Here is a 26,264-nt window from a genome sequence, read left to right as displayed (position 1 = left end):
AGTGGTTACAAATTATACCTTGCAGCCAAAGTAATACACATGATAAACAAAAATGATCTGACTAGTTTCCAAAAATAAATAAATAAATGACATACAGAAATTAAATTTATGTCGCTGGAAGAAAAGCTTCAAAGTATACTAGCATAGTTTCAGTGTTCTCTTCAGAGATTCTGCACAATCACGAATCAACCACCTGACTTTACATCAGACTATCTTTCTGAACATCATCGTGTCTAAATATTGATATACAGTATAAGTTATATATCACTCTATATCACAAAAGCACTTTGTTTCTAGTCCACCATTTTCCTGCATTTTTTAATTTTTTTATTATTATTATTATTATTATTTGACACCTCCAGGGAGTCCAAAGACTCATCAAGGGGAGACCTGCTCTACAACTCTCTCTCCACCACTCAATCCTCCAACTGACCACAACTACACCAACACCATCTACCGCAGACCACCACTAGTATTTCCACAGACATCACAAACATCCATGCCCACTGCAGGATTCAAACTCACAGCCTTTTGGCTGGAGAGCGGATATGCTAACCACTCAGCCAGCCAGGTTGGCTATTTTGTGATGAAAAAAAGTTCTCAGTTTCATATTCTCTTCCTTAAATTCTCCATTGATGCTGGAAATAGTGGAACATAAACTTGAGTAGTTTTGAAAAAAATAATAAATAAATAAATAAATGGCATATAGAAATTAAATTTATACCACTAGAAGAAAACCTTCTGGGTTAATATGCTAATCAATCAACCGCGTGCTTGTGTGTTCATTACAGACATGTGGCATTGATCATTCCCATTAATAAACAGCATGCAGTTTTTTTTTTTTCTACCATTTAGGAGCATTAACAAAAAAATGTTCAGTATGTTGAAATAGACAGGTGTGTTAATTGCTATTTTCAGAAAGAAGTAGGTAGACCATTTTTCCTTGTACAGGGACATTCTGGAAAACTGTTCTTTTAGAATAAACCTTTCTCATTGCTAGTGCTGACAAGAGTAATAATAATCCTGTTACCACTATTTACTATGGTGCAGTTGTACATTGGTAGCATCTTAGTTTATCACTATAAGTTTGCATTTTTCAGGATTGTGTACAAATCTGTGGATATTATGACCACTTCACTTTAAACAAAGTTCAAAAAGCCAAATATCATATCAGCTCATCTTTTAACTTTCACAGGTTTTTTTCACTTTATCAGTGTGGTGGGATATCTGAACTTTAATAAAGATATTCTAGGTATTATAATTCAGATATCCCATGCCAGAATTTGCTACTTGAAAGTTAGACAAGATTGAAATACTCAATAATAAAGTGACAAAAGAATGTTTCCTGAATGCAAAGATAAAGGATGTTAGTAAAGCTGTTAAAGCTATTTGCATACGGGAATAGTGAAAGAGATAATTGTTTTGGCAAGAACAAATGATTTGAAAGGGGAGAAATATGCAATGAGAGAGGATATGGAAGAGTTGTCGAAAGAAGCAAAAATGAACATGATTGCTAATGAGTCAATGAGAAGATCATTTCACAGGAATAGTGTGCAGCTTATAGATATATGGAGTGAATTTGATCGACAGAAGAACTTACATATGCCTGATGGACTACATTTGAATGGTTTTGGAGTTAGATGTTCAGAGAAAGTGTTGTTTTGTGAGAATTGGAAGTGTAAAAGCAGTGTAACTAGAGATATTAGGGGGGAATGCAATCAAGCATGTGTCTAACTACCCCTGGGATAAATGAGTATGTGTACAGAAAGGATTATGCAATGCTGAATGTGATTTCATAGGTTTCAGATTCAAATGGGTTGGTAATCACATTACACAAGGGTAATTGTTGGTCCAAGGAGATCCATGTACAGTGAATGCCAGAAGTATCAGAAATATGGAAAAGGTGTTTTCATGTAGTACTGTCATAATTATCTTTTACACCCCCCAGAAAGTACATATCAAGAAAATGATGATGATGTGTTTTTGGCATTTGTCATCTTGTCTTGGCCAAAAATTATAGGCATCAGTGAGACCTGGTTGACAGAAAATATTTTAGGTCTGGGGGAGATGGTTTGTTTGAGGCTATCTGGTTTGAGATCAAAGCCAATAGAACAAAATATATTGTTAATTGCTGCTATAGACTACAGGGTCCTCAGGAAGATGTAGATGCCATGCATCTGCAGATTAGCACAATTAGCATAAGCTGAGCAATTATCATGGGAGACTTCAACTGTGCAGACATAGAGTGGAAGGAGAAAAGGTGGCATGGCAGGATGAAAGTGGAATTTATACAGTTGCTAAGGGTAATTACCTGAAACAACATGTTATAAAGGGGACAATGGGCTTGAGAGTGCTGGATCTAGTAATAACATCAGATGATATATTCATAACCAAAGTATGCACTACACCTCTAGTGGGTGAGAGGTATGTAGTATTTCTCTGGAAGTTGTAAGCATGTGGAATTCTCTGTCCAGAAAGACTTAGGTGACATCTTGGAATATTGCCAGGCTTGAGAAGCTACAAAGAAAGAATGTCATACATGGTAAAATCAGATTGCATATACCCAGTAGGTCAGGAGATAAACCATATGGTGACTGGATGAATAGAGATATAAATCAAGAGCTGCAAAAAAAAAAATAAAAAAATACTGCAAAGGAAATATAAAGAAAAAAGTGATCAGCATACACTTAAGCAGTACAAATTACAAGTAAGAAGGGTAACTGGTAACTAGTATGGTAAGAAATGCCAAATCAAATTATGAAAGAAAATTAGCTAAGCAGGCCAAAGTAAATCCAACAGAGTTTATTTATTCATTATTTAGAAAGAAAGAGGAAAAATTACTATGATAGGATGACTTTAATCAGTGCTGATGGTAAGAAGGCGACAAAGGCAAATGAAATAATTGAGATGTTGAGTGGTCATTTTGCAAAGGTGTATCATCTAGGTGTAGATTTTGCAGTTTCAGATGTGATGACAGAAATGCATATCAAAGTGAATAGAGCTGTGGGACTGGATGGCCTGTCATCCCATGTACTATTTGAATATGTTTGGTATTGCCTGCAATGAAGTTGTTCAATCAAGTATCAGCTCCAGCAAGGTTCCTAGTGAGTGGAAAGAGTAAGATAGTTCCATTACATAAAGATGGCTTCAAGAAAGAAGTAGCAAACTACAGACTGATTAATGCATTAGGAATGGATGTTAAAGTACTGGAAAAGTTGGTTAAAGGTAAAATCCAACATTGGGTGGATAGAAATATGATACTCTATACTGGGCAGCATGGCTAAGTACAGGGAATGGTCTATCTTAGTGATTATTCACATTTTATAATAAAGTGAGAGTGGAATTGAATAATGGAAATCCTTTAAAATCAATCCTATAAAACCCCTTAAGTGATTTAAATGTTTTATCATATCCATCTTTTTTGCCTATTAACCAGCCCTTCTGCAGTCCACATACACCCTCAATCTATCCTCATAGGAAGCATTTCACACAGACCACTCACCATCTTGGTCATTCACCTCTGAATCCTCTTCACCACTTCCTCATCCCCAAGAGACCAGACCTGAGCACAGTAATTTAGATGTGGATGTATCAAGGCCTTATAAAGAGGAATAACAACTTCCTTTTATTTTTTTAGTGTGTGCGTTCTTCAATAGCCAAGTAACTTTATGAGCTACCTTAGCAACAATAACATGTCCTCTAAACTTCTGCTCTCTGTATACCTAAATAACTCAGTCAATCACAGACTATAAAACAAAAACTATAATGATTTAACCTAATATTATTAACTAAAACATGAAAAATCAACTTATCTTTTTGCAGCAGTAATAACAACACAACTTGGCAACATGCTTGGCAACAAATAATTGCAAACAACATGCATTCATGGAACATCAAAGTGCATTTTGCCTCATTGTGCTAAATCGTAGTGATTTTGATGAAAAAAATTTTATGTAAGAAATAACAAATGTTGGAAGAGAACTGGAATTTGATGAACTAGAAAATGATTATGTTTGGGAACTGCTCAATTCACACTTAAAAGAATTGACTGACGATGATCTCCTACTTTTAGATTTACAAAGAGCATTTGAAGAAGCCAATAATGATGCTGAATAATGAGGTGAAGTGCAAGTGAAGGAATTCACTCTCAAGGAATTTGAAGGCATCTTTTAGGCTGTAAAAGTCATGAAGTAAAAAATTATGGATGCCGGCCATAACTTCGATTGAAGGCATGCAAATTAGCCCAGATATGGGTAAAGCATTCTTAGTAAAGCAAGTCACAGAGTAGTTATACAGAACAAAATAAAAACACTGTGACTTTGTTAACAATAAATTAAATTTATTGTTAAAATTAAATTTATAAATATGTTCTTTTCTATCCTTTACTGTAATATTTCATAAATATACATATAAAACCATGTTTAAATTTTTTTTCATTGCCTATTTCCTTCAAGCTGGAATCAATTACCATATTTTATATATAATTATAAGTTCAAATAGAGTGGATTTGGATCGGCTGACCATTTCATGAGATTCATTACCCACACTAATTGAGACCTAGTTGTGTGTGTATACTGTATATATATACAATATATAGGTCCGTGCAGTTAGCTTAGTGGCTGTTCGCTCTTCGCAAGCATATGCCTGGGAAAGGAGTGTCCTAAGTTCAATTCCCATCAGAGACATGAGGAGCTTAAGGATCTTCCTCAGCCATACATGGAAAGTAGGGTTTTTTCCCCCAGTTTATTCTGGAGTTTTTCATCTTTCAAACACGCAAACTGGACTCATGAACACAGGATACAGCCATAGGACATAGCATGGCAAGGAAGGCAATGGGAAACCACCTTGCTCATAGTCACTTCCCTAGTATGGTAACATAGCTGCCCTACCTTCCATAAGGATGAAAAGGAAATCATTCCCTTCCACAATGTATAGACCTCCAGACACAGACCCTCACAATTTTCTACAGGAAGTAGCAGCCTACATAAATCACCACTCATAGAGCAGAAACCTCCTTATTCTAATAGGGGGACCTCGATATCACTATGCTACATCTTACCTCTGCTGCCAGAAATGCCAACCTTAATATATTTTGACAATATAACATTAACGTGACTGTAGAATCTCCAATAAGAGAGGAAATAATGAGAAAACACTTAATCACATCAACATAAGAACACCTACAAACTCATACACATCATCAGTAAGATCAGTCAAAATAGTGGATCATTACTTAATAGCTGCTGCTTTCCACACACAAGCCAGCTGCTCCATAAACAAGCAATAGAACTCTACAAAGCAAATCAGACTTGACCATCATAATAAAAAATATCATAGACAACCTCATAAAAACACACAAATTGGAGCAGTCTGCTTAGTTTGGATGATCCAGTAACTTTATCTTTATATGAAAACTGTCTCTTCTGTTTATTAGAAATATACAAAAAGTCAGCAAAAATGTTTTTTTTAAAAAAAAAGAGAACAAACAGATGCAAACACCCTCCCCCCCTGGATAAACAACGATATACTAAATGACATTATCCTCAATAAAAATCTTTGAAAGAGCGAGAGAGATTAAAAAAATCACCCAAATACAAACATTTTATTAACATAAAAGAAACCAACTAATAGTAAAAATATGTGCCGTGAAAAGAAATGACTATGTAAAATATTTCTATAAGGCTTCATTGTTGCCAACAATTTCTACCAGGACATGGAAACCACATTGCATAGCAGAATCCTTCAACTAAACTTTGTAAACAACATTACACTACTCAAGAGAGAGAGAGAGAGAGATACATCATTCTAATCATGCCCAATCTAAAACAACCCACCACAGTAAGGCAGTCTTCAAACCATCTGTCTCCAAACTTGAACTAAAGATTCTCTTTCAAAACTAACCTAAAAGTAGCCATGGATACCCATTAGGCTAACATATCTTATAACACATTTTGGCCCACCACATCTGGTATTTTCAGAACCAATCAATGCATTATTTGATAAAAGTCTTATCTGAAGCAAATTAAAAACAGCAGTAATTACACCTTTCTACAAACGGGCTGAAAAAAAAATTTCATACAAAATACAGACCCATTTCCAATTTACCTGTCATCTCAAAAACTCTAGTCAACATAATGCACACTGTCTGTCTGTCTGTGTTCACTGGGCATCTACAGATGCCGTATGGTCACTCCGATGCTCGATGATGTTCCACACTAGGCCGCGCCATATAGTCCTGTTGTTTGCCCTTCTGGCAGCCTCAACTCTCTGTAGATCAGTCACTCCACACATGCCATCCATCCATCTCATTGATGGTCTACCCCTGCCTCTTTTTCCAGGAACTTTATCTTCTATTACTGTTCTGAGAAGTCCTCCTTCCATCCTTTCTATGTGTCCATAATATTTTAACTTTTTTCTGTCAATATCCTTAAAGTTCTACTAATCTTTTCTAACACCCATTAATTTATATGCCTTTCAGTATATGATATCCTCAACAGCCTTCTGTAACACCACATCTCAAAAGCAGATATCCGTTTCTTATCTGACTTCTTTAGGTTCCAAGTCTCGCATCCATAAGTCGCTGTTGGAAAAACAACTGCATCTAAAATCCTCAACTTTGTTCCCATGGAGATAGATCCATCCTTCCAGATTTTAGACAGGTCTCTGACTGTTGTTTTAGCCATTCCTAACCTTTTTCTGACATCTTCTGAACAGCAATTCTTCACATTAATAATGGATCCCAGGTACTCAAACTTGCTGACTTCCTCGATTCTTTCTCCATTAAGATACACTTGTTTCTCAAGAGCTTCTCTGTTTGTTTTTCCTTTGAGAACCATGATCTTTGTCTTGCTAGAATTGAGCTGAAGTCCTCTGTTATTACTGATCTTGTTAACTTTGTCAAGAATTAGTCCTAGTTCTTCCATGTCATTACAAAGGAGTACTGTATCATCAGTGTACCTCAGATTACTGATCAATCTACCTCCTATCGTAATTCCTGTCCTGAGCTCATCCAATGCTTCACGCATGATGTCCTCTGCATATATACTAAACAAGTGAGGAGAAGGTAAACATCCTTGTCTAACTCTTTTTCCAACTTGAAGCCAGTCAGTCAATCCAACACCTGTTCTTAATGTGGCTTCTTGCTCCTTATACAAGTTGGCTATCAACCTGATAGTGTGTTGAGGAAAACCCATTCTTTTCATTACTTCCCACAGTTTCACATGCTCAACACAGTCAAAAGCTTTAGAGTAGTCTAAGAAACACATTACCAGAGGGAGTCTGAATGCTTTATATTTTTCTATGATCTGTCTAAGGCAAAGGATCTGATCCCTGGTGCCCCTACCTTTCCTAAAACCTGCTTGTTCCTTGGGCATCTCTGCCTCAACTTTGGCCTGAATCCTATTTAGCATGATCTTTAATAAAATTTTGCTTGCATGAGATATCAAACTAATAGTTCTATAATTCTTGCATGCCTTCATATCACCTTTCTTGTGTAGTGGTATGAAAACTGACTTCTTCCAGTCTCTAGGCCATGATCCTGTCTCCCATATCCTTGTAATCAATCTATGAAACACTCTTATCCCTCCATCTCCTGTGGCCTTAATTAACTCTGCTGGGATTTCATCTGCACCTGGGGTCTTATTGCTGTTGAGCTGCTTAACTGCTCTTTCAACTTCATGCCTAAGTGGAGGAAGTTCCAAATCAAAATTTTCTTGGTGGGAGGACTCCACATTTTCTTTATCCACTCTGCTGTACAGTTCCTCACAGTATTCTTTCCATCTGTTTTTGATTTCCAACCCTTCTGTTAGTAATGATCCATTCCTGTCTTTGATAACATTCAATTTAGGCTTGAACTTGTGCTTTAAGTCACGAACTAAATAAAACATCCTTTTATAATTTTGCCTTCTCATCTGGAACTCTATTTCTTCACATTTATTAGTATAGAACTTTTCCTTATCCTGCTTGATGGCTCTTCTGATTTCTCTATGTAATCTCTTGTATTCTGCGGTCCCTGTGTCTCTTTGTTTTTCCAACTGCCTTCTTTTGATTAGTTCCCATGTTGAATCCGATATCCATGGGTCTCTTGGTTTTCTTATTGGGTCGAGATACGTCTTCGCTGTATCCTGTATTATCATCTTGACTCCTTCCCAAAGCATTTCTGGTGAGATTTCCTCATTGGTCTCCAAAAAATCATCCAGCCGAGTTGATGTTTCTTCTGTGAATCCACTAGGAATTACTCTAACATCCAATCTAGTGGAATGTGCCTGACCTGGAAGTCTTCGGAGTCTTAGTCTTACTTTGGCTCTTACCAGCTGATGGTCTGTACCACAATCTGCTCCAGGACAAGTATGCACATCAGAGATACTTGTCTTCCACCACTGGAGAGCCAGAATGTAATCAATCTGGTGCCTTGACCTATCAATGTTGGATGTCCAAGTATAGGTCCGTCGTGGATGTTTCTGGAAGCAGGTATTGGTAATAACTAATCTGTTAGCACAGGCAAATTCCAACAGTCTCTCACCATGGGTGTTACATTCACCCAGACCAAACATGCCACACTCCGGCCTGACTCTTACTCTTTCCCACTTTTGCATTTAAGTCTCCTAAGATGTACAGTATGTCTTTCCTTGGTAGGCAGTCCAAAACAGTTTGCAAGTTTTCATAGAATTCTTCACTCTCTTCTTCAGGCCTATCCATGTGGATAGGCCTGAAGAAGAGAGTGAACTACCACAATTGATACATTGGTAGGCTGAGCATTAAGTCTGATGGAGAGTATCCTATCATTAATTGGGTTATAACCAAGAAGGCTTCTTGCCTGAGTTGTCTTCAGTATCACAGCTACCCCATGATGTTTTGAGTCACCACCTGAGTAAATAACTAGTTTACTATCCTGTCTTTTGAAGTGACGTTCTCCATTCCATCTGGTCTCTGTAATTCCCAAGATGTTAATTTTATACCTATCCATCTCTTTACAGACAATCTCAAGAGTACTCATCTGTAAACCCCGGACATACATTCCATGTACCTATGTAAAATTCCTTTCTAAGATTAATCTTATACATTCTGTGTTGCTCATTCACGAAATCACTGACTTTTGATGGAGACTGTAATATACTTCTCGAACAGAACCCTCTGCCTAAGCCCTGAACGTGGCTCTGATTATTCTGCACGACAGCCGATACAGCATGAGAAGCATTATTAGGCACAATCATAGTAGCATTTTGGAGTGAAGTCACTGCAAGAAGAAAGTGGCAGGGTTGCAGAGGCCCTTTCCACATAAGATGAAATAGCAAAATAGGAAAGATTCACACCTAGCCCTCGAATACTCTAATAGCATTGGGGGGAAGGTAGCAAGAAGGAAAGAAAAAAAGGGGAGGGACCAGTCTACAGATAATATAACAGATGTATATTACATGAAGTAAGGCATGGTAATGCACACTAAGCTACAAAATTACTTACATTTATATTGTATTTTTACAATATAATCTCCAAAACCAATAAAGATTCAAAAAAAAAAAAAAAAAAAAGGAAGTACTGTCATGTGATTAGAAGTTGTTATGGACACCATATACAAAGCCTTGGATAAAAAACAAATCTGCCATACTTATACTTTGAAAAACTCTCCTGGTTCAGGAATTACTTATCAAGCAGAATTCAGGCAACAAAAATAGGTGCCAGCCATAGTACAAGTATTCAAACCAAACATGGAATCCCTTAAGCTGCAATATTATCACCCACCCTTTTTAACATATATATATATATAAACAATATTTACAACCTTCTCATACAGGGCCAGGTATATCAATCAGTATACAGGAGCACTGATAGCAACACAACTTGACAACAAATAACTGCAAACATGCGATACTGCCCTACTAAAAATCCATGAAAGACATTAATATCACACTCTCCGAAACACAACAAAACCTGAATGAATTACAAGATATTTTCATAACACTTCAGTCATAATAAACGATATCAAAACCCAAATGTTAGTTATTAAAAACCTAAGAGTCACATGTACAGTACCAATTACACTACATAGTCACACACACATTATTGTATTATCAATGCCAACAATTGCTGTTGTCTTGAAACTACATCCATAACACCTATTAAAGACCTTGTTTATATCAGCTGCCATTTTGAATGGACCAAATACATATATATTATCTTCAAAAAAAAAAAAAAAAAAACCTTCTTGCAGCTAAATTGTTCCAAGTAAAGAACAAGATACCATTCAACACTAAGAATATTATCTAACATAGCATCTTTGAATCAGCATTAGCAAAATTAGCATCATTTACACAGTTCTTTGGGGAGCCACTACACATAAAACACTGATCAACTCAGTGTTTTATGACAATGATGGGTTACGACTAAGAGTCAAAATCATGAATGGTATGCTAGTTGAGCTGTGTGAGGAGAAGGGAGTGCAGTTTGTGAATGTATCGTATATGTTTTAGAGAATAATGAAATTATACAGGTGTGATGGGTTGCATTTGAATGACTTTGGAGTGAGTGCACTGGAGAAAGTTTTGCTGGATGGAGGCACAATGTGTGATGCATGCAAGAGATCAGAAGCAAGAGATGAAGTGAAAAATCAGTGAGTAGTATTGAAGACACAGAAGTGCTTGGCAGTGAAAACAGTAGTAGTGTGAGAGATGGAGTGAATGGGAATGCAAGAGGAACAGGAAAATGGGGGGGGGGGAGCCTGGGTGGACAGGGAGACATAGCATAGAGAGAGAGAGAGAGAGAGGATGTTGAAAGTGGCAGTGAATGTGTGTATGAAGATGGAGTATATTGCAATATGGGTGGGGAAGTTGAGACTGAGCAGATATATATGTGATAAGTGGTGGTGAAGGTATGATGAAGAATTCACAACCAACAGATGGCTTGGATAGAACTGGTTATAGACCTAAAAATGAATTACTCTATTGGTTTACAAATGCCAGAAGTATCAGAAATAAGGGAGATGGACTCACTGATTGAGTTTATTTGCCCCAAAATCATTAGAATAAATGAAACATGGTTCAATGAAGATGATATTCTAACAGGAATAGAAATGGAAGGATAGAAAGGACAGGAAGGGAGTGGGGGGGGGGGTTGCTGCTGATGATAGCAGGGGAATTATGTCCATATAAGGTAGACATGAAAGAGGAAAATAGTGGCAATGGTTATGAGGCAGTATGGTGTAATGTGGAGGTTGACAGGAGGACATATTTAATTGAATGTTGCTATTGGCCTGGAAATGTGGAGTGTGGTGGTGATGAAGGTATAAATAACTTGGATTAGTGTGAACAAAGGAAGGGTAATTATTATGAGTGATTTTAATTATTGTGGTATAGATTGGAATGAAGAGATAGCATTTGGGAATAAGGAAAATTAATTTCTTGAGTTCTTGAGAGATAACTATCTCATGCAGCATGTAAAGGTGGGCACACAAGGATTAAGAGTTTTATATCTGATCATTTCGTCAGAGGATGTAATTGTGAGTAGGGTTTCACACTGTCCTTCACTTGGTGAGAATGATCATGAAGTGATCACCGAATTATGGCTAGCCATTTTGTGAGGAAAGGATATATGTGGAATTATAAGGCTGGTGATTATGACAAGCTTAGGAGACAGCTTGAAGCTATAGCATGGAATGAGGAGTTGAGCAGTATGGAAATAAATGCTGCTTGGGAACTGACAAAAAAAAAGTACATAGCAGCATCACCGTGTGAATGTATTCCAAAGGCCGAAAGGCTGAATAAGGTAGGTGTAAAATGGATGAATGAGGAGCTTAAGCATGAAATCTAGAAATCTAAATTTATTATTGCCTTATTACCTACAAGAAAGATCTTAGTTCACTTCCACTTACTTTTGATATTGTTTCAATTTCCTTTCAAGGTCAACTTTCTCCTCTTGGGCTGTCACATCTAGTTTATCTTGGCATAAACACTTTATGCATAGCCTCCTCAGCCGCTAAAAAGCATGGTGTTTTTTTTTCCATTCAAAATATCACTTCTCTTCTGCTCAACTCGTAACACTCTATAAGTCTCAGCTCTGTACAGTCTTAGGATATTGTTCCCACATTTGAGGTGGTTCGCCAAAACCTCTCTAAGAAATCTTGATGATATATAGAAGAGAGTGATCTTAAAATGTGACCCTTCTCATCACTGGCTGCTTTCCATCACTTTCCCATAGGCACTCTGTTTCTGCACTATGCCTTTTCTATTGGTGTTTTCATAAGCACTGCTCCTCTGAATTGACTGTGACCATTCCTTTACTTTCTTCTAACGATATATAAACTAGTGCATCCGCTTGGCAACATCCATACACTGTCCAACTCACATATTGAACAAACTTCTCATCATCCTCCTTCATTCTATCCACCTCTGTTGTTTGGAATAGCCTCCCCCATACTTCACCATGTACAACTTCCAACTCCAACTCTAAGAAACGTAACAATAGATGACTCCTTTCTCCATCAATGCTTACCCACACGTGGCACTATTTTGCTATAGGTCCCATGACCTTTCATGTGTTGAGTGGAATTATCATTAAAAAAAATAATAATAATAATAATAAAAGAAATTTTTTTAAAAAATTGCATATTGTGTATAAGGATATGAATTACATGGGAAAGTAAACAATAAGGTATGCAATTAGTCTTGTATACAATAAGTATACACGAATAAAAGTATACAATACATTAGCTCTACCAGTTCTATTGTATGGAAGTGAAATCTGGACAATAAAACAAAAAGACAAACAAAGATTAATAACAGCTGAAATGTACGAGAAAAACTGCAAAGTATACTCTATTTGATCACAAAAGAAATGAAGAAATTATGAAAGAATTAAACCAGGAATCAGTAATGGAAAAAATTATAAAATATAAACACAAATGGATGGAACACATTGAAAGAATGAAAACAGAAAGATTACCAAAATAAGCCTTAAATTACAAACCATTAGGAAAAAAGAAAACCAGGACATCCTCTTATGAGATTCAACAATGTCTTCTAAAACAGGAACAGGCCACTCTAGGCCGAAATTCTTAATAGGCATGATGATGATGAATTACATGTAGGAAATTAAAGTATTTTTTTTCCTAAATTTTATAGGTATGCATGTAATTTATTTGAGAAAAATAAAGCGTTAAAAAATTGCTAAATATTGTCACTCACACCAGATGTTATACTTCTCTTAAACACGCTGGATGCACTTAGTAGAGATAAACAAGTGATGATTCCATTGGATAAAGCCCTGATCAGGTCACATTTCGAATATTATGAATGGATCTGGTCACTGAAATTTGAAGGGGATAAATTAACCTTAGAGAGTGTATAGAGACAAATTACCAAAATGATATCAGGATTCTACAATGTTAGTTATCAGATAGATTGAGGGCATGCAAACTACAGAGTTTGATGGATAGACAATGAAGGTGTGACTGAGACCTTTATATTGTTGAGAAATATTTATAGGATTGACATAAGGACGATTTTTCATATAGTTGAACAAGGACAAGAGACCATCCCTGGAAATTGCAAAAAGATGTAGTGAGTAGGAGGGTGAGAAGTGACTTTTTATTCCATGAAAGGTGGTTGGACCATGGAATTTATTACTTGATATGGTGACTATGTTTAAGGAATGGTAGATAGACTTTGTGTTGTCTAAGATGGTCCTCTCCTGATGAGTCGTATGACTCCATGCAGCTCCAGAATAATAATAATAATAATAATAATAATAATAATAATGAAGATCACAGATTATTTCCAGTTATGGAGTAATAAGAATTATTTTATGCATATATATACTATGATATTACTCCTTAATATACCTAAGTTCCTTTCCATCAGAGTGCTCAACAACAGTAGGAAGTTGGTTGAATTTTCAACCCACTTCATACATTATTGGATTAGCGAGTGTTCCTAAAGGATCAGTATAAGTTTGAAGATAATACTGTTCCCAGAGTATCTAATCTTAGCCCATCTATAGTACTAAAGTGCCATAGATTTTATATTATTATTATTATCTAGGATGTAAGGAACTTCCATAAATACTTTTCATATGAAGGCAAATTGTCAGTCTCATATGGAAGTAGCAAGGCTTTTCATCTGACAAAGCAAGCAGACCAGTCAGAAGAACATAGCAGTTTACAGACATAATACATTGGCTTTATGGTCTTAGTTGCTTTGGCCACAACTCCAAAATAACAATTCGCGAAGTACTCGTGCCCCCCTCCCTCCAACTTACAACATTCCAATAGTGAGAGTGAGACTCAAGAAGAAGAAAAATAATAATAGCATGCATTGACTTAATATTTTAATAAACCAAAGAATGCTAAAAATACCAAGCAATTTTAAACCTGGTTTTACTCCATTTCCCAAGTAAGCAAACAGACAAACAAGTCAAGTTTGCGTCTGCAAGACTAAGGCAACTCGTGGTAAAGGTGGCATAAGCTCTGATCACTAATCTTAATATTTACCCTTAATGCCAAAACACATCTCCAAGAAGGGGATGTATGATGTTTTGTATTAAAAGCAAGGGGGGCCACTACCCAGACCGGTTTTGACCTTTATTGAGGTCTCATCAGTGGGAGCCAGGCTGGAAATACCAAGATTTTAGTAATACAGAGCTTATAAGTATTTTACCAGAACAAGTTACCATAACTTGTGAGATGACAACACTGATGAGGCCTCAATAAAGGTCGAAACCGGTCTGGGTAGTGGCCCCCTTGCCTTTAATACAAAACATCATACATCCCCTTCTTGGAGATGTGTTTTGGCATTAAGGGTAAATATTAAGATTAGTGATCAGAGCTTATGCCACCTTTACCACGAGTTGCCTTAGTCTTGCACTACCTGTAGTATCAGCTAGACTTGCAGGTGCAAACTTGACTTGTTTGTCTGTTTGCTTACTTGGGAAATGGAGTAAAACCAGGTTTAAAATTGATTGATATTTTTAACATTTATCATACCCAAGGTAAAATACTTTCTACAAAACCAAAGAATATGAAATTTAATAAAATGTACCATTTAATTTACGTACATTAAGTAAAAAATTAAAAAGGAGGAAAAAAGAGAGCCCACAGTTGTAATTAATTTAGTTTGTTTGGTCTGACTGTTGCCAAGGTATTACACTACAGTTGTTTGGATGAAGGAATTTTTCTTCACTCCAATCAGTAGGCTATTGGTTCTTATCTCACTGTATTATGAATGTTTGTGATAGAATATAGATGGTAAACAATTCTTGTTGCCCAATGTGTAAGACTACCAGCCCGTTTAATAGATGCCTGAAATTGCTGGAAAAGTATCATGTTTAATCTCTAGAAGAGTTCTTTATTTAACCCATCCATTGTAATGTACAATAAGTTTTAATACTCTTTTGGGTAGTCTCCACTAAAAAAAAAAAAAAAAAAAAAAGTGATATTAAGAGAAAATTTTAATGTAACATTTACACAATTTCTAAAGATTACCACCACAAATTCAGACAAATCAGCTTGTGGCAATTTGTATAACTGATGACTTCAAGTAGAAAGTGGGTACACATTCAGATTTTTGAATCATGCACAAAGGGATCATGTGGTAGCACTCATCAGGATAAAAGGCATAAAGGCTGCACTAAGTGAACTATGTTTGAAGGAAGCTGTTTTCATGAAGGAATAGTTGCAAAATTGGATGTCTTGTAATGTCTCAAAGACATCTAGATGATTTCACATGGAGAAGAATTGCTGGAAAGCATGAAGAAGGTCACAGAATTACTGATATTGAGAGAGAGAGAGAGAGTATGGAATCTCATAACATTGTATCCAGGCTCTGGACTGCATTTCTAACCAATGAAATGCATTCCAGACGTTTGCTAAGCGGTTGCAGCACAGAGCATATTTTCAGTGGTATTATATCCATAAAAATTGGACAAGACACCAATGGGCTAATACTCTTTACAGATGAGAGTCATTTTAGTCTTCCCTCCAATTCTAGATAACACTTGATCTGGCATGAGAGTGGTACTGCTTATCATTACGAGAATGTTCTTGAAAGGGATAGATATGGCAGTGCTGGAATGTTGTGGGAAGGCATTATGCTTAATAGACATACCGAGCTACAAGTGCTGGAAAAAGAGACTATGACTGGTGAATGATCTTGCAACAAAGTTCTTCAATGTCATGTTCGATTGTTCCGTGGTACTGTAGGTGAAGAATTCATTTTTATGGATGACAATTCCACACCATGTTGTACACAAGAAGTGGAGATATTCTGGAGACCAAGGATATTAAACAAATCGAGTGGCAAGCACGCTCACCAGATTTCAACCCCATAGAACATGTTTGGGAGGGGGGGGGGGAATGCATTGCATTGCTGCTTGAAATTTTCCTAGAAAACAAGCAAACAAGGTCTTATCCTTGCTCTGAAAGAGGAGTGAGTCAGTTTGCCTCAAGAACTCCCGAATCACTTGGTGCTAAGCATGGTGCAGCGTTGTGAGAGCTGCGTTCGACTTCAGGGTGGACATGTTCCATACTGAAATTTCTCTCCGCATAGTTTTTTATAAGCACTATACATTAATACCTTAACTACATTCTTAAGAAATTTGTAGCTGTTGCCAAACACATATTTCAGTTTAATTTGTATGAAATTTATAACACATTTTTTGTGTAATATAATTTATGATTATGCTGGCAATAAATTTATATCCACATTTGGCTGTAGTCATGAAAAGTTTTTCATATACAGGTAGAAATGTAGTTTGTCCTTTGTTTTGGACATCATTATAGTTATATTACTATTCATAATAGTACCATGGGCATGAAAATTACATAATCAGAAACGTACTCTTGAGACCAGAAGGAAACTTTTTCAAGCACATATTCAGTAAATGATCTATGCCATAAGATTCAAGTCTAGTCTGTCAGTTAGAGAGTGGAAGTATTCCAATCACTCACACCTACTCAGCCAAGCTGGATGTGAAGGATGAGGGCCTTCCCAAGTCCTAAGTACTAAACATAAACTTAAAAAAACATGTTTTCATTATAATAACAATTATATTGAATATTTGAATTTAAAATAACCTCTTCCTTGAATTTTTCTAATTGCATCATCAAAGATTGTATTCCCTGGATGTCTTGTTGGCCTGACTCCCTCAGCACATGATTAGTGTACTTGAAGTAAACCAGCCCTGGACTTCAATAAATTTTCTTAGCCTTTTCTCATACATAAATCGTGACTTTAAAAAAAAAAAAAAAAAAAAATTCCCCCTGTTTCTCACATTTTAGTATTTTCTCACTATGTAGATGTGTGCACTGTAATTCTGCGCATATCAACAAAAGCCAAATCTGTAATTTGGCTTTACAACGAAACTATTTAAATTATGTGGTACTATTATTACAATAAAAATTTTATTCTGTCATATGTAAACATTTCATATTAAACATCATTTTTTGGATCACTGTTTCTACATTTCAGGCTTTCTGAATAGATTTTTCTAACCATAATAATGAAATATAGACTGTGTGTGTATTTTTTTAACAAAGTTTCCTCCATTTAGGGTTGGACCAAATTTTATGAATTTAGTTTATCTGATCTGCGAGTTGGAGCTGACATAATTGACAGACTGTGTACAAGTTCAGGTTAGTTTTCTACGTGTATATATATATATATATATATATGTGTGTGTTACGAATAATGTAATAAATCCAGTTATTATTAATAGTTTACAGCTATTATTAATAATTCCTAGAGGAGTCTAGTAAATTTAATAAAAACATGTTTTATAAAAAATATTTTAAACCAAATAACGAAGTTAAAGTAAATAATTTAGAGAATTAATCACATGAGCCGGTAATTAATGAGAGAGAGTTATGGGAGTGATAGAAGAGGAGAAAATGGGAACAGTAGAGGAGAGGGAATGAGAGAGTTGTATGAATGATAGAAGAGGTGAGAATAGGATAATGAAAGAGAGGGAATGAGTTTCAGATATAGGAATGATAGAAGAGGAAAGAATGGAAACAGCAGGGGAGAGAGAGAGAGAGAGAGAGAGGGAATGAGAGGAATGCAAGATAACACAGGGACTAGGGATAGAGTGATATCAGGAAGACAGGTAAGTAGGGGGAGCACAGAGAGAAACTGTTACAGGAGAGAGAGAGAGAGAGTGAGGGATGCATGTGAGCAATCGAGGAATAGGGTGGTAAGAGGTGTAATGTATGGGGACTCAATGATCCGTGGTGTTCAAGATAGGATGCGTGAGGAGTGTTTGCCAGGAGGAATGATAGAAAGTGTGGCTATGGCAGTTAAGAGAGGTGAAAGGGTGGATGAGATGATTGTGATTGTGGGAACAAATGACTGTACAACCTTTCGTACAATCTCAAGCAAGAATCTCATATCTCTCGCTGCCCTATGCTTGAGGTTGTACAAAAGAAGACACAGAGAGGAAATGTGTGTGTGTGTGTGTGTGTGTGTGTGTGTGTGTGTGTGTGTGTGTGTGTGTGTGTGTGTGTGTGTGTTGCCTAGGTATGATAGTGATGAGCTGAGCAGAAGAGTGGTGATATTGAATAGCATAATAGCGAGAATGTGTCAGAAGAGAGGATTGTAATATGTGGATGCTTGGAATGCGTTTTAGAGCAAAGAGGAATTGTATGTGAGAGACCGCTTGCATTTGAATGAGGAAGGATGCAGGCATCTGGAGAGATTGATGGTAGCAGGGGGGGGGGGTGGCCTCTTGTGGGAATGGGTACTTGGGAGAAGGGGGATGACATCAGATAACGCTGAGCCCAGTGGAGTCTAGAGGGGATAATGCTGGGTATAGAAACAATGGCATTTTTATGCTTTATACTAAAGCCAGGAGTATTCGGAATAAGGAAGAGGAATTGGTTGCACTGATAGCATCAGCCTGGCCAAAGATTATTGGCATCACCGAGACATGGTTGACAGAAGAAGATATAATAACAGGAATAGAAGTTGCTGGGTGCAGCATTTTTTGGCAGGATAGGAAGGGAAAGCATGGTGGTGGAATACTGCTTATGATCTATTAAGTGACGACCAATGTCCTCTAAGAGTGGAGGCTTTGGAATGCTGTGATACTAATGATCTTGAAAGTATATGGTGTGAGATGGAAGTGGGCAAGACAGGATATTTAGTGGGGTGTTGCTACAGACCAAGGAGCACGGAGAGTGTCACGCTCAACATCGCCAGGAGATGTCAAGCGTGACAAGTGCAAGAAGAATGATTGTTATGGAAGATTTTAACTACAGCATATAAATTGGGAAGAGGAAGATGCAGGTAGCAATAAGGGAATGGAATTTCTAGAATTCTTGAGGGACAAATATCTTAGGCAACATGTAACAGAGGAAACAAGAGGTTCAAGAGTTTTGGATCTGGTTATAGCATCAGAAGAGTTGATAATAACTGAGATGGCATCTCTTCCACCATTTGGAGAGAGTGACCATATGGTTTTGACTTGGAAAATGAATAAACATGCAGGAGTATCAAAGAGACTGGAACGTATGTGGAATTATAAGGCAGGTGATTATAATAGTCTTAGACGTCAACTTGGGGAAGTTTCGTGGAGGGAGGAATTGGAAGGCCGGGATATCATTAGTGCTTTTGGAAATTGTGAAGGAATATTTGTTAGCAGCAATGGTAAGCTGTATTCCATGAGTGAAGAAGAAGAAGAAGAGGACACAATTTAGAGTAAAGTGGATGACAAACAATATTAAACAGGAACTGCATGCGAAAAAGAGGCTATGGAAGAGATATAAGGAGAAGACAGGTGAAGAGAAGATGCATGAAGAATATAAGACATAGGCCAGGAGAGTGACTAGTATGGTAAGGAAGGTGAAACTGGAATATGAGAAAAGATTGGCCCTTAGATCCAAGGAAAATCCTAGGGAATTTTTTAGATATGTGGCCAGTAGGAGGAGATATGACTGTGAAAGAATGACATTGTGGGATAAAAATGGGAGTAGAGTGACTGATGCAGAGGACATAGTTGTATTGTTTAATGAACACTTTATTGAAGTATTTCATCCTGGCGGAGTCAATTTGAATACTAGAGGGATAGGGCAGGTTTAAAGTTTAGAGGTGCAGGAGGAGTGTGTGTTCCACATATTGAGTACTTTGGCTGTTAATAAAGCTGTGGGACTGGATGGTATTTCGCCACGAGTTTTGAGAGAATGTGCTAAGGAACTGACAGTGCCTTTGACCTGGCTTTTCAATGAAAGTCTGGCTGCTGGAAGGGTGCCCATGGAATGGAATGAAGGTAAGATAGTGCCATTGCGTAAGGGCAGTAGCAGACTGGAAATGTCTAATTATAGACCAGTTTGTGTGTCATCAGTAGTTAGTAAGATCTTGGAGAAAGTAGTGAGGGACCATATACAGCATTGGGCAGATGAGGGTAATGTTATCTGTGAGAGAGTCAACATGGATTTGTGAAGGGGTGTGGTCTTTTTTTAGCAATATGCTAGCCTTTTATGATAAAGTTACAAGAGCATTAGATGAGAGAAAGGCATATACTGTCATTTTTCTTGGATTTAGAGAAAGCATTTGACAGGGTGCCACATGATAAGCTGATATTCAAGTTGCAGCACATGGGTCTGGATGTCAGATTGGTCAACTGGATTCAGGATGGCTGTCCGATAGGTATCAGAGAGTTGTGTATGGTGGAGCAATGTCAAATAGGCAGAAGGTTACAAGTGGGGTTCCACAGGGCTCAGTACTGGGACCTGTATTGTTTAACCTTTATATCAGTGACATCGTCCGTGGATTGCAAGGGGATATTCAGTTGTTTGCGGATGATGCGAAGCTGGGAAGGGTTATTAGTAATAGTGCAGATGTAGTATTCATGCAAGAGGATTTGAATAACCTAGACAGATGGGCAAATAAATGAGAGGTGTCAGTTTAATGCAGCAAAATGTAAGGTCTTGATGTTTGGGACACATCGATGGGACGCTGCATACTCTATTGGAGGAGATATACTGGAGGAAGTAGGGGAGACAAGAGATCTGGGGTTGATGATTGATAGAAAACTGAAATTTATGGGACATATTGCAAAGGTGGTGAAGGTAACACAGAAGATTGCTGCAATAATGTGAAGGACATTGACCTGTAGAGATAAAATGGTTATCATTCCATTGTATAAGACTCTGATCAGACCACACTTAGACTATTGTTGTTAGATCTGGTCTCCCAGGATTTGAAGGGGATAAATTAACTGTGGAAAGGGTACAAAGGCGGATAACAAGGATGGTGTCAGGACTGTACAATGTTAGTTATGAGGGAGTGTGGACTTCAGAGTTTGGTGGATAGAAGAAGGAGAGGTGGTTGCAGGGTGGACACTGGGGAGTTCTTTCGCTTGGTTGAACAGCAGGAGGGAGTGATGACAATGGGCCATCCCTGGAAGTTATGAAAGGAAACTGTGAGAAAGAGGGTGAGGAGTGGTTTGTTTGCATGGAGGGTGGTTGAACCATGGAATGCATTGCCTGATAGAGTGGTGGGAGCGAGAACAGTCAATGCGTTTAAAGAGTGGTATGATAGACTTTGTGTTTCCTAGGAGGGACCTCCCTCGATGAGTCTTTTGACTCCATGGAGGTCTGAATAATAATAATAATTCCTAGAGGAATCTGGTAAGTGTAAGAAAAACATATAGGTTTTCATTCTCAATAGAAATTATAATAGCTATAATATTTCGGTTATCGGTCTTAGCCCTATCTAAGTCTGGAATTCTTATCCGAACATTTTCTCCTACATTTGCAATTGGAAATTTAGTCATTGAAAGCCATAACATTTTTTCAGCTTGCTTCTTAAGTGACTGCTTAGCAGAGTTTCAAGATTCTTGAATTTTTTCTGTGATTTCATTGAGTGCAAAAGAAGTACTTTCCTTACTTTTTTCATTATTTTCTAATTCAACATTAGTTATATTTTTTATTTTGTTATCTTCCTTGTCGATCATTCCTGTTTCAGAAGAATTTTGTTTTCCTTCGATTTGGCTAACACTCTTATTTCTGTTTTTGTTTGGATCTCCAACAGATAAGTCTTCACACGTATCATCTATTTCCATTTCCACAGAGAATAGTGACAATCTTTTGACAATTTATAATCATTATAAATTTATAATCGCTATCAGCATGTGACTGCATATCAATTAAATCAATCGGACATCTAGAATTAAATTTGCTACTTTAAATTGATTTAACAAACAGCCCTTTTTTTGGAATGCTCAATTTCTTTTGGCAGGGTTCACAAAGATTCAAATATATCATAACAATTTCATCTGTGACGCTCTTATACTTCTCTTTAAGTTCTTTCATCATTCTGTTTCATCCTCCATGGCTGATGGCAATATGAGTGTCATGAATTAACTGAAATTTTCCTCCAAGAAAGTGTAATACATAATCGGGTCTCCTTCATTTTTAACAGGTACGACATGTTTTTCAACATTTCCAATTTTTACAATATCATCATCATCATATTATTATTATTATTAAGAGAGACCTCCAGGGAGTCAGAAACTCATCGAGGGAGGCCAAATACTACACACACCAGCTATCATACTTATTCTTGAATTCATTCACACAGCTTGCACTCACAACATCCAATGGCAATCCATTCCAATCATGCACCACCCTATGAGAGAAAAATCTAGCCCTCGCACCCTTCTTGGCGACCTTCATTCTCAGCTTCCAAGGATGCCCTCTCGTTCTTTCCTCACCCTCCATAAATTGAAAAATTCCATCAATTGAAATCCTGTATGACCCTTTCAGAAGTTTATAAATCTCAATCATATCACCTCTCTTTCTCCTGTTTGCTAGTGTCTGCAGTCTACAAATTCTCAATCTGTCTTCATAATCAGTATTCCACAATCCTGATATCGTTTTTAACACTCTCCTTTATACTCTCTCCAATAGATCAGAATCACAACAGAAACCAGGAGACCAGACCTGCACACAATAGTCCAAGTGGGGTCTTATCAGTGCCTTGTAAAGGGGCAAAATAACATCCTTATCTTTACCTGTGAACGTTCGTTTCAACATTGCAATTATATTTTGAGTTGTATTTGCAATCTTTGCTACATGATCCCTGAACTTCAACTTCCTATCTATTAACACCCCAAGATCCCTAGCCTCATCAGTTTCTTCTAGCCTAATCCCACCAATATAATATGAAATTGGTGGGATTAGGAATTACTGACATTGAACTGACACCCATTTTCCCATGCTCACAGTTCCAGCGTATTCAAATCATTCTGCAAAGACTGCATATCTTTGCATCATCAACGAATAGCTGTATGTCACTTGTCAAATCCTTCCCAATATCATTAATGTACAGATTGAATAACAGTGGACCAAGCACTGATCCTTGTGGTACACCGATTGTTACCTTAAACTTTGTAGACTCAGATCCCCCGTGTACTACTTTTTGATATCTGTCTGTCAGCCATTCTCTTATCCATGCTAATATTGTATAACCCAAACCCATTTTCTCCAACTTATGCAGCAGTCTCCCATGCTGTATTCTGTCAAAAGCCTTAGAAAAATTCAAAAGTATCATGGTGTATCCATTCCCCCTTATCTAGGTTCAATGGTATCATTGTTATAGAATGTGAGCAAGTTGCTAAAACATGACCTTCCCTTAGTAAACCCATGTTGTTCATTGCAAAGTAGATATTCACTGTCCTAACCAATTTTTCCAAAATCTTCATCATCACTCCTGAAATACTAATTGGTCGATAGTTGGATACATCGATTTTTGCACCACCTTTGTTTAATGGAATTACCATACATTCCTTCCATTCCTGCAGAATCTTCTCTGTTCTGAGACTCATATTAAACATCCTAATCTAGTCAAAGGAATGGCCAGTTCAGCTGAACACTCTTTTAGCACACATGCTGATATCCCATCAGTCCCTATTGCCGAATTCTTATTCAGTTTGTGCAACAATTCTAATACCTCGGTCTCACACACCTGCATTTCTTCATCTAGTGAAGAGGTAACAGTGAGCTCAATGTTGCGTTCACCTGGTTGATAGCTTTTAACAAAATGAGCACTTATTAACTGAACAACATCTTCTGCATCTGTAACCCTCACACCAGTTTCTTTTCGTAATCAGACTTTGCTTTTCGTACAACAGTTGTGACTATTCTAGCCTGCTGCTTATAACGTTCATAACGGACGTCATCCTTATGCAAACGGTATTCCTTCCACGACGTCCTTTTCTTACGAATCTCTTGCTTAATAAGATTACACATCCATTCGACTCCTACTCTATTTATTCTTCGAACTCTCGGTACACATTCTGATATCGCATCATTTAAGTATTGTTTAAAGGCTTCCCATGCACTGTCAATATTCTTTCCATCCAGCAACCGATCCCATTCCACTGAACTAAGTATACTCCTCAGTTGGTCATAATTTCTTGCTTTGTAGTTCAGCATGTAATCTTTTCTGAATGGAACATTCATAAACTTAGTCACTTCCCAAGTGAGTACCGCATAGTCACTGTCGCCAACTGGAGGCAGAATAGCAAATCTAACACTCTTTGACCTCGAGTTCCTTCTGTCACATGCTGCTTGAGGAAGTTGTCCCGCAACAGCTCAATAAATGCATTTTCATTCTTCTCATAAGATTCTACTGATACCCAATTTATATTTGGATAATTAAAGTCTCCCATTATGATTACTCTTTTCGTGCTCACCATTTCTATTTGGTGATGCATTTCTTCATCACAGCAACCGAATTTCGTACAACAGTTGTGACTGTTCTAGCCTGCTGCTTATAACGTTTGTTTGTACATATGTATGCCTTGCAGAAAAGTTAGAGTTCCTGGAATTGAAACAAAGATGGGAATGAAAATTTCCGAAGAATGGGACAACAATGAGATTACATATTCTGGCAAAGATAGGAAACTACAGTTGAGCTCACTTCGAAAAAAATGTTCGATCACAGAGAATCTGCTTCACACAAAGCAGCGTTAAAAATTGTTTCTGAAGCCAAAAAAAAGACCCTTAAAACGTTTTTTTTTTAATCATTATTTCGTTAAAAAGAAATAACTGCAAAAATTTTTCGAACTGCATATAAAGTAGCAAAGAAAAACTAATCTTTCCATAATTTTGAAAGTGAAATTGATCTCCAAGAACTGAACGGAATTGAAATGGGTCGTATTCTTCATTCAACAAATGCATATATTAATATTGTGAATCATGTAAGTGAAGAAATGAGAAAAAATGTGTTGAAAGAAATTATTCAATCCAAAAATATAATTTCATTGATAACTGATGAATCAACAACAATAAGCAATAAAACCACTCATAGTGTATATTCGATGCTGCATCGAAGGTATTGGAATTAATTCACCGATAACTTTATTTTTGGACTTGATCGAAATTGAAAATGTAACGGCAAAAAGTGTATTTGATTCCTTACTCCGATGTCTTAACTATTATGGGATGACAGAAGATTATTTTAAAAAATATTTAGTTTCTCTAGCATGTGATGCTGCTGCTGTAATGTTAGGGTGTAAAAGTGGAGCGAAGAAATTGCTGTCAGAAAAATTTCCTTCTATTATAGTTTGGCATTGTGCTAACCACAGACTAGAATTATCAGTAAGTGATGCTGTAAAGGAAATTTCAGGAATCAATAGATTCAAATCATTTATTGATAAACTTTATGTCCTATACCATGTTCACCAAAAAACAGTAGTGAGTTGCATTTATGTGCAGAATCACTAGAGGTTGAGCTGCTGAAAATTGGACGAATTTTAAGTACTCGATGGGTGTCATCTAGTTTCCGTTCAGTTTTGGCTGTGTGGAATAATTTTGAATCTCTGGTGCATCATTTTGAAGATGCGATGCATTATCTTAGGAAAGATAAAAATGATAAATGTACTTATGATGGCTTATGAAGAAAAATAACATCTACAGACTTTTTATTGGATCTAGGATTGATGTGTGATGCTCTCCAAGAATTGTCTAAATTAAGTTTGGACCTGCAAGACAGTGACATGAACCTTTACAAGGCAAATCAAAAAATAAATGCACTTGTACAAGTTTTTGAAGAAAGAAGACAGAATTTTGGACCCTATTATAGATGTGCTGCAGCTGCTGTATGCGATCTGTGCTTTCGTGGAGTTTTACTTCACGAAAAAGCTCCAAAAAATAATCCTTCTATTGACTCAAAAACATTTTATACCAAATTGAAAGAGTCAATTGAAAAAAGGTTGCTTGATAGCGAAGATGTTGAGCTAGCACTTTGGGCTCATGTGCTTGACCAAAAACGTTGTCTTGA

The 26,264-nt window shown here is 37.0% G+C and overlaps 1 protein-coding gene across 1 annotated transcript in view; it reads left to right on the top strand.

Annotated features, from left to right (window-relative positions):
• The window catches only part of btv (dynein cytoplasmic heavy chain beethoven), a 1,245,321-nt gene that overhangs the window by 1,127,480 nt on the left and 91,577 nt on the right, over positions 1–26,264 (top strand). Inside the window, exon 70 of the mRNA XM_090394552.1 lies at positions 17,536–17,617. Coding sequence (XP_090250678.1) covers positions 17,536–17,617 — 82 coding nt within the window. The remainder of the gene's footprint in view (positions 1–17,535; positions 17,618–26,264) is intronic.

This window comes from Typopeltis vanoorti, chromosome 6 (genome assembly GCF_054136105.1).
Source record: "Typopeltis vanoorti isolate ZY-2024b chromosome 6, IOZ_Tvanoo_1.0, whole genome shotgun sequence".
NCBI lineage: Eukaryota > Metazoa > Arthropoda > Arachnida > Uropygi > Thelyphonidae > Typopeltis > Typopeltis vanoorti.
The sequence above is the reverse complement of the archived record's forward strand: the minus strand, read 5'-3'. Positions and strand labels throughout refer to the sequence as shown.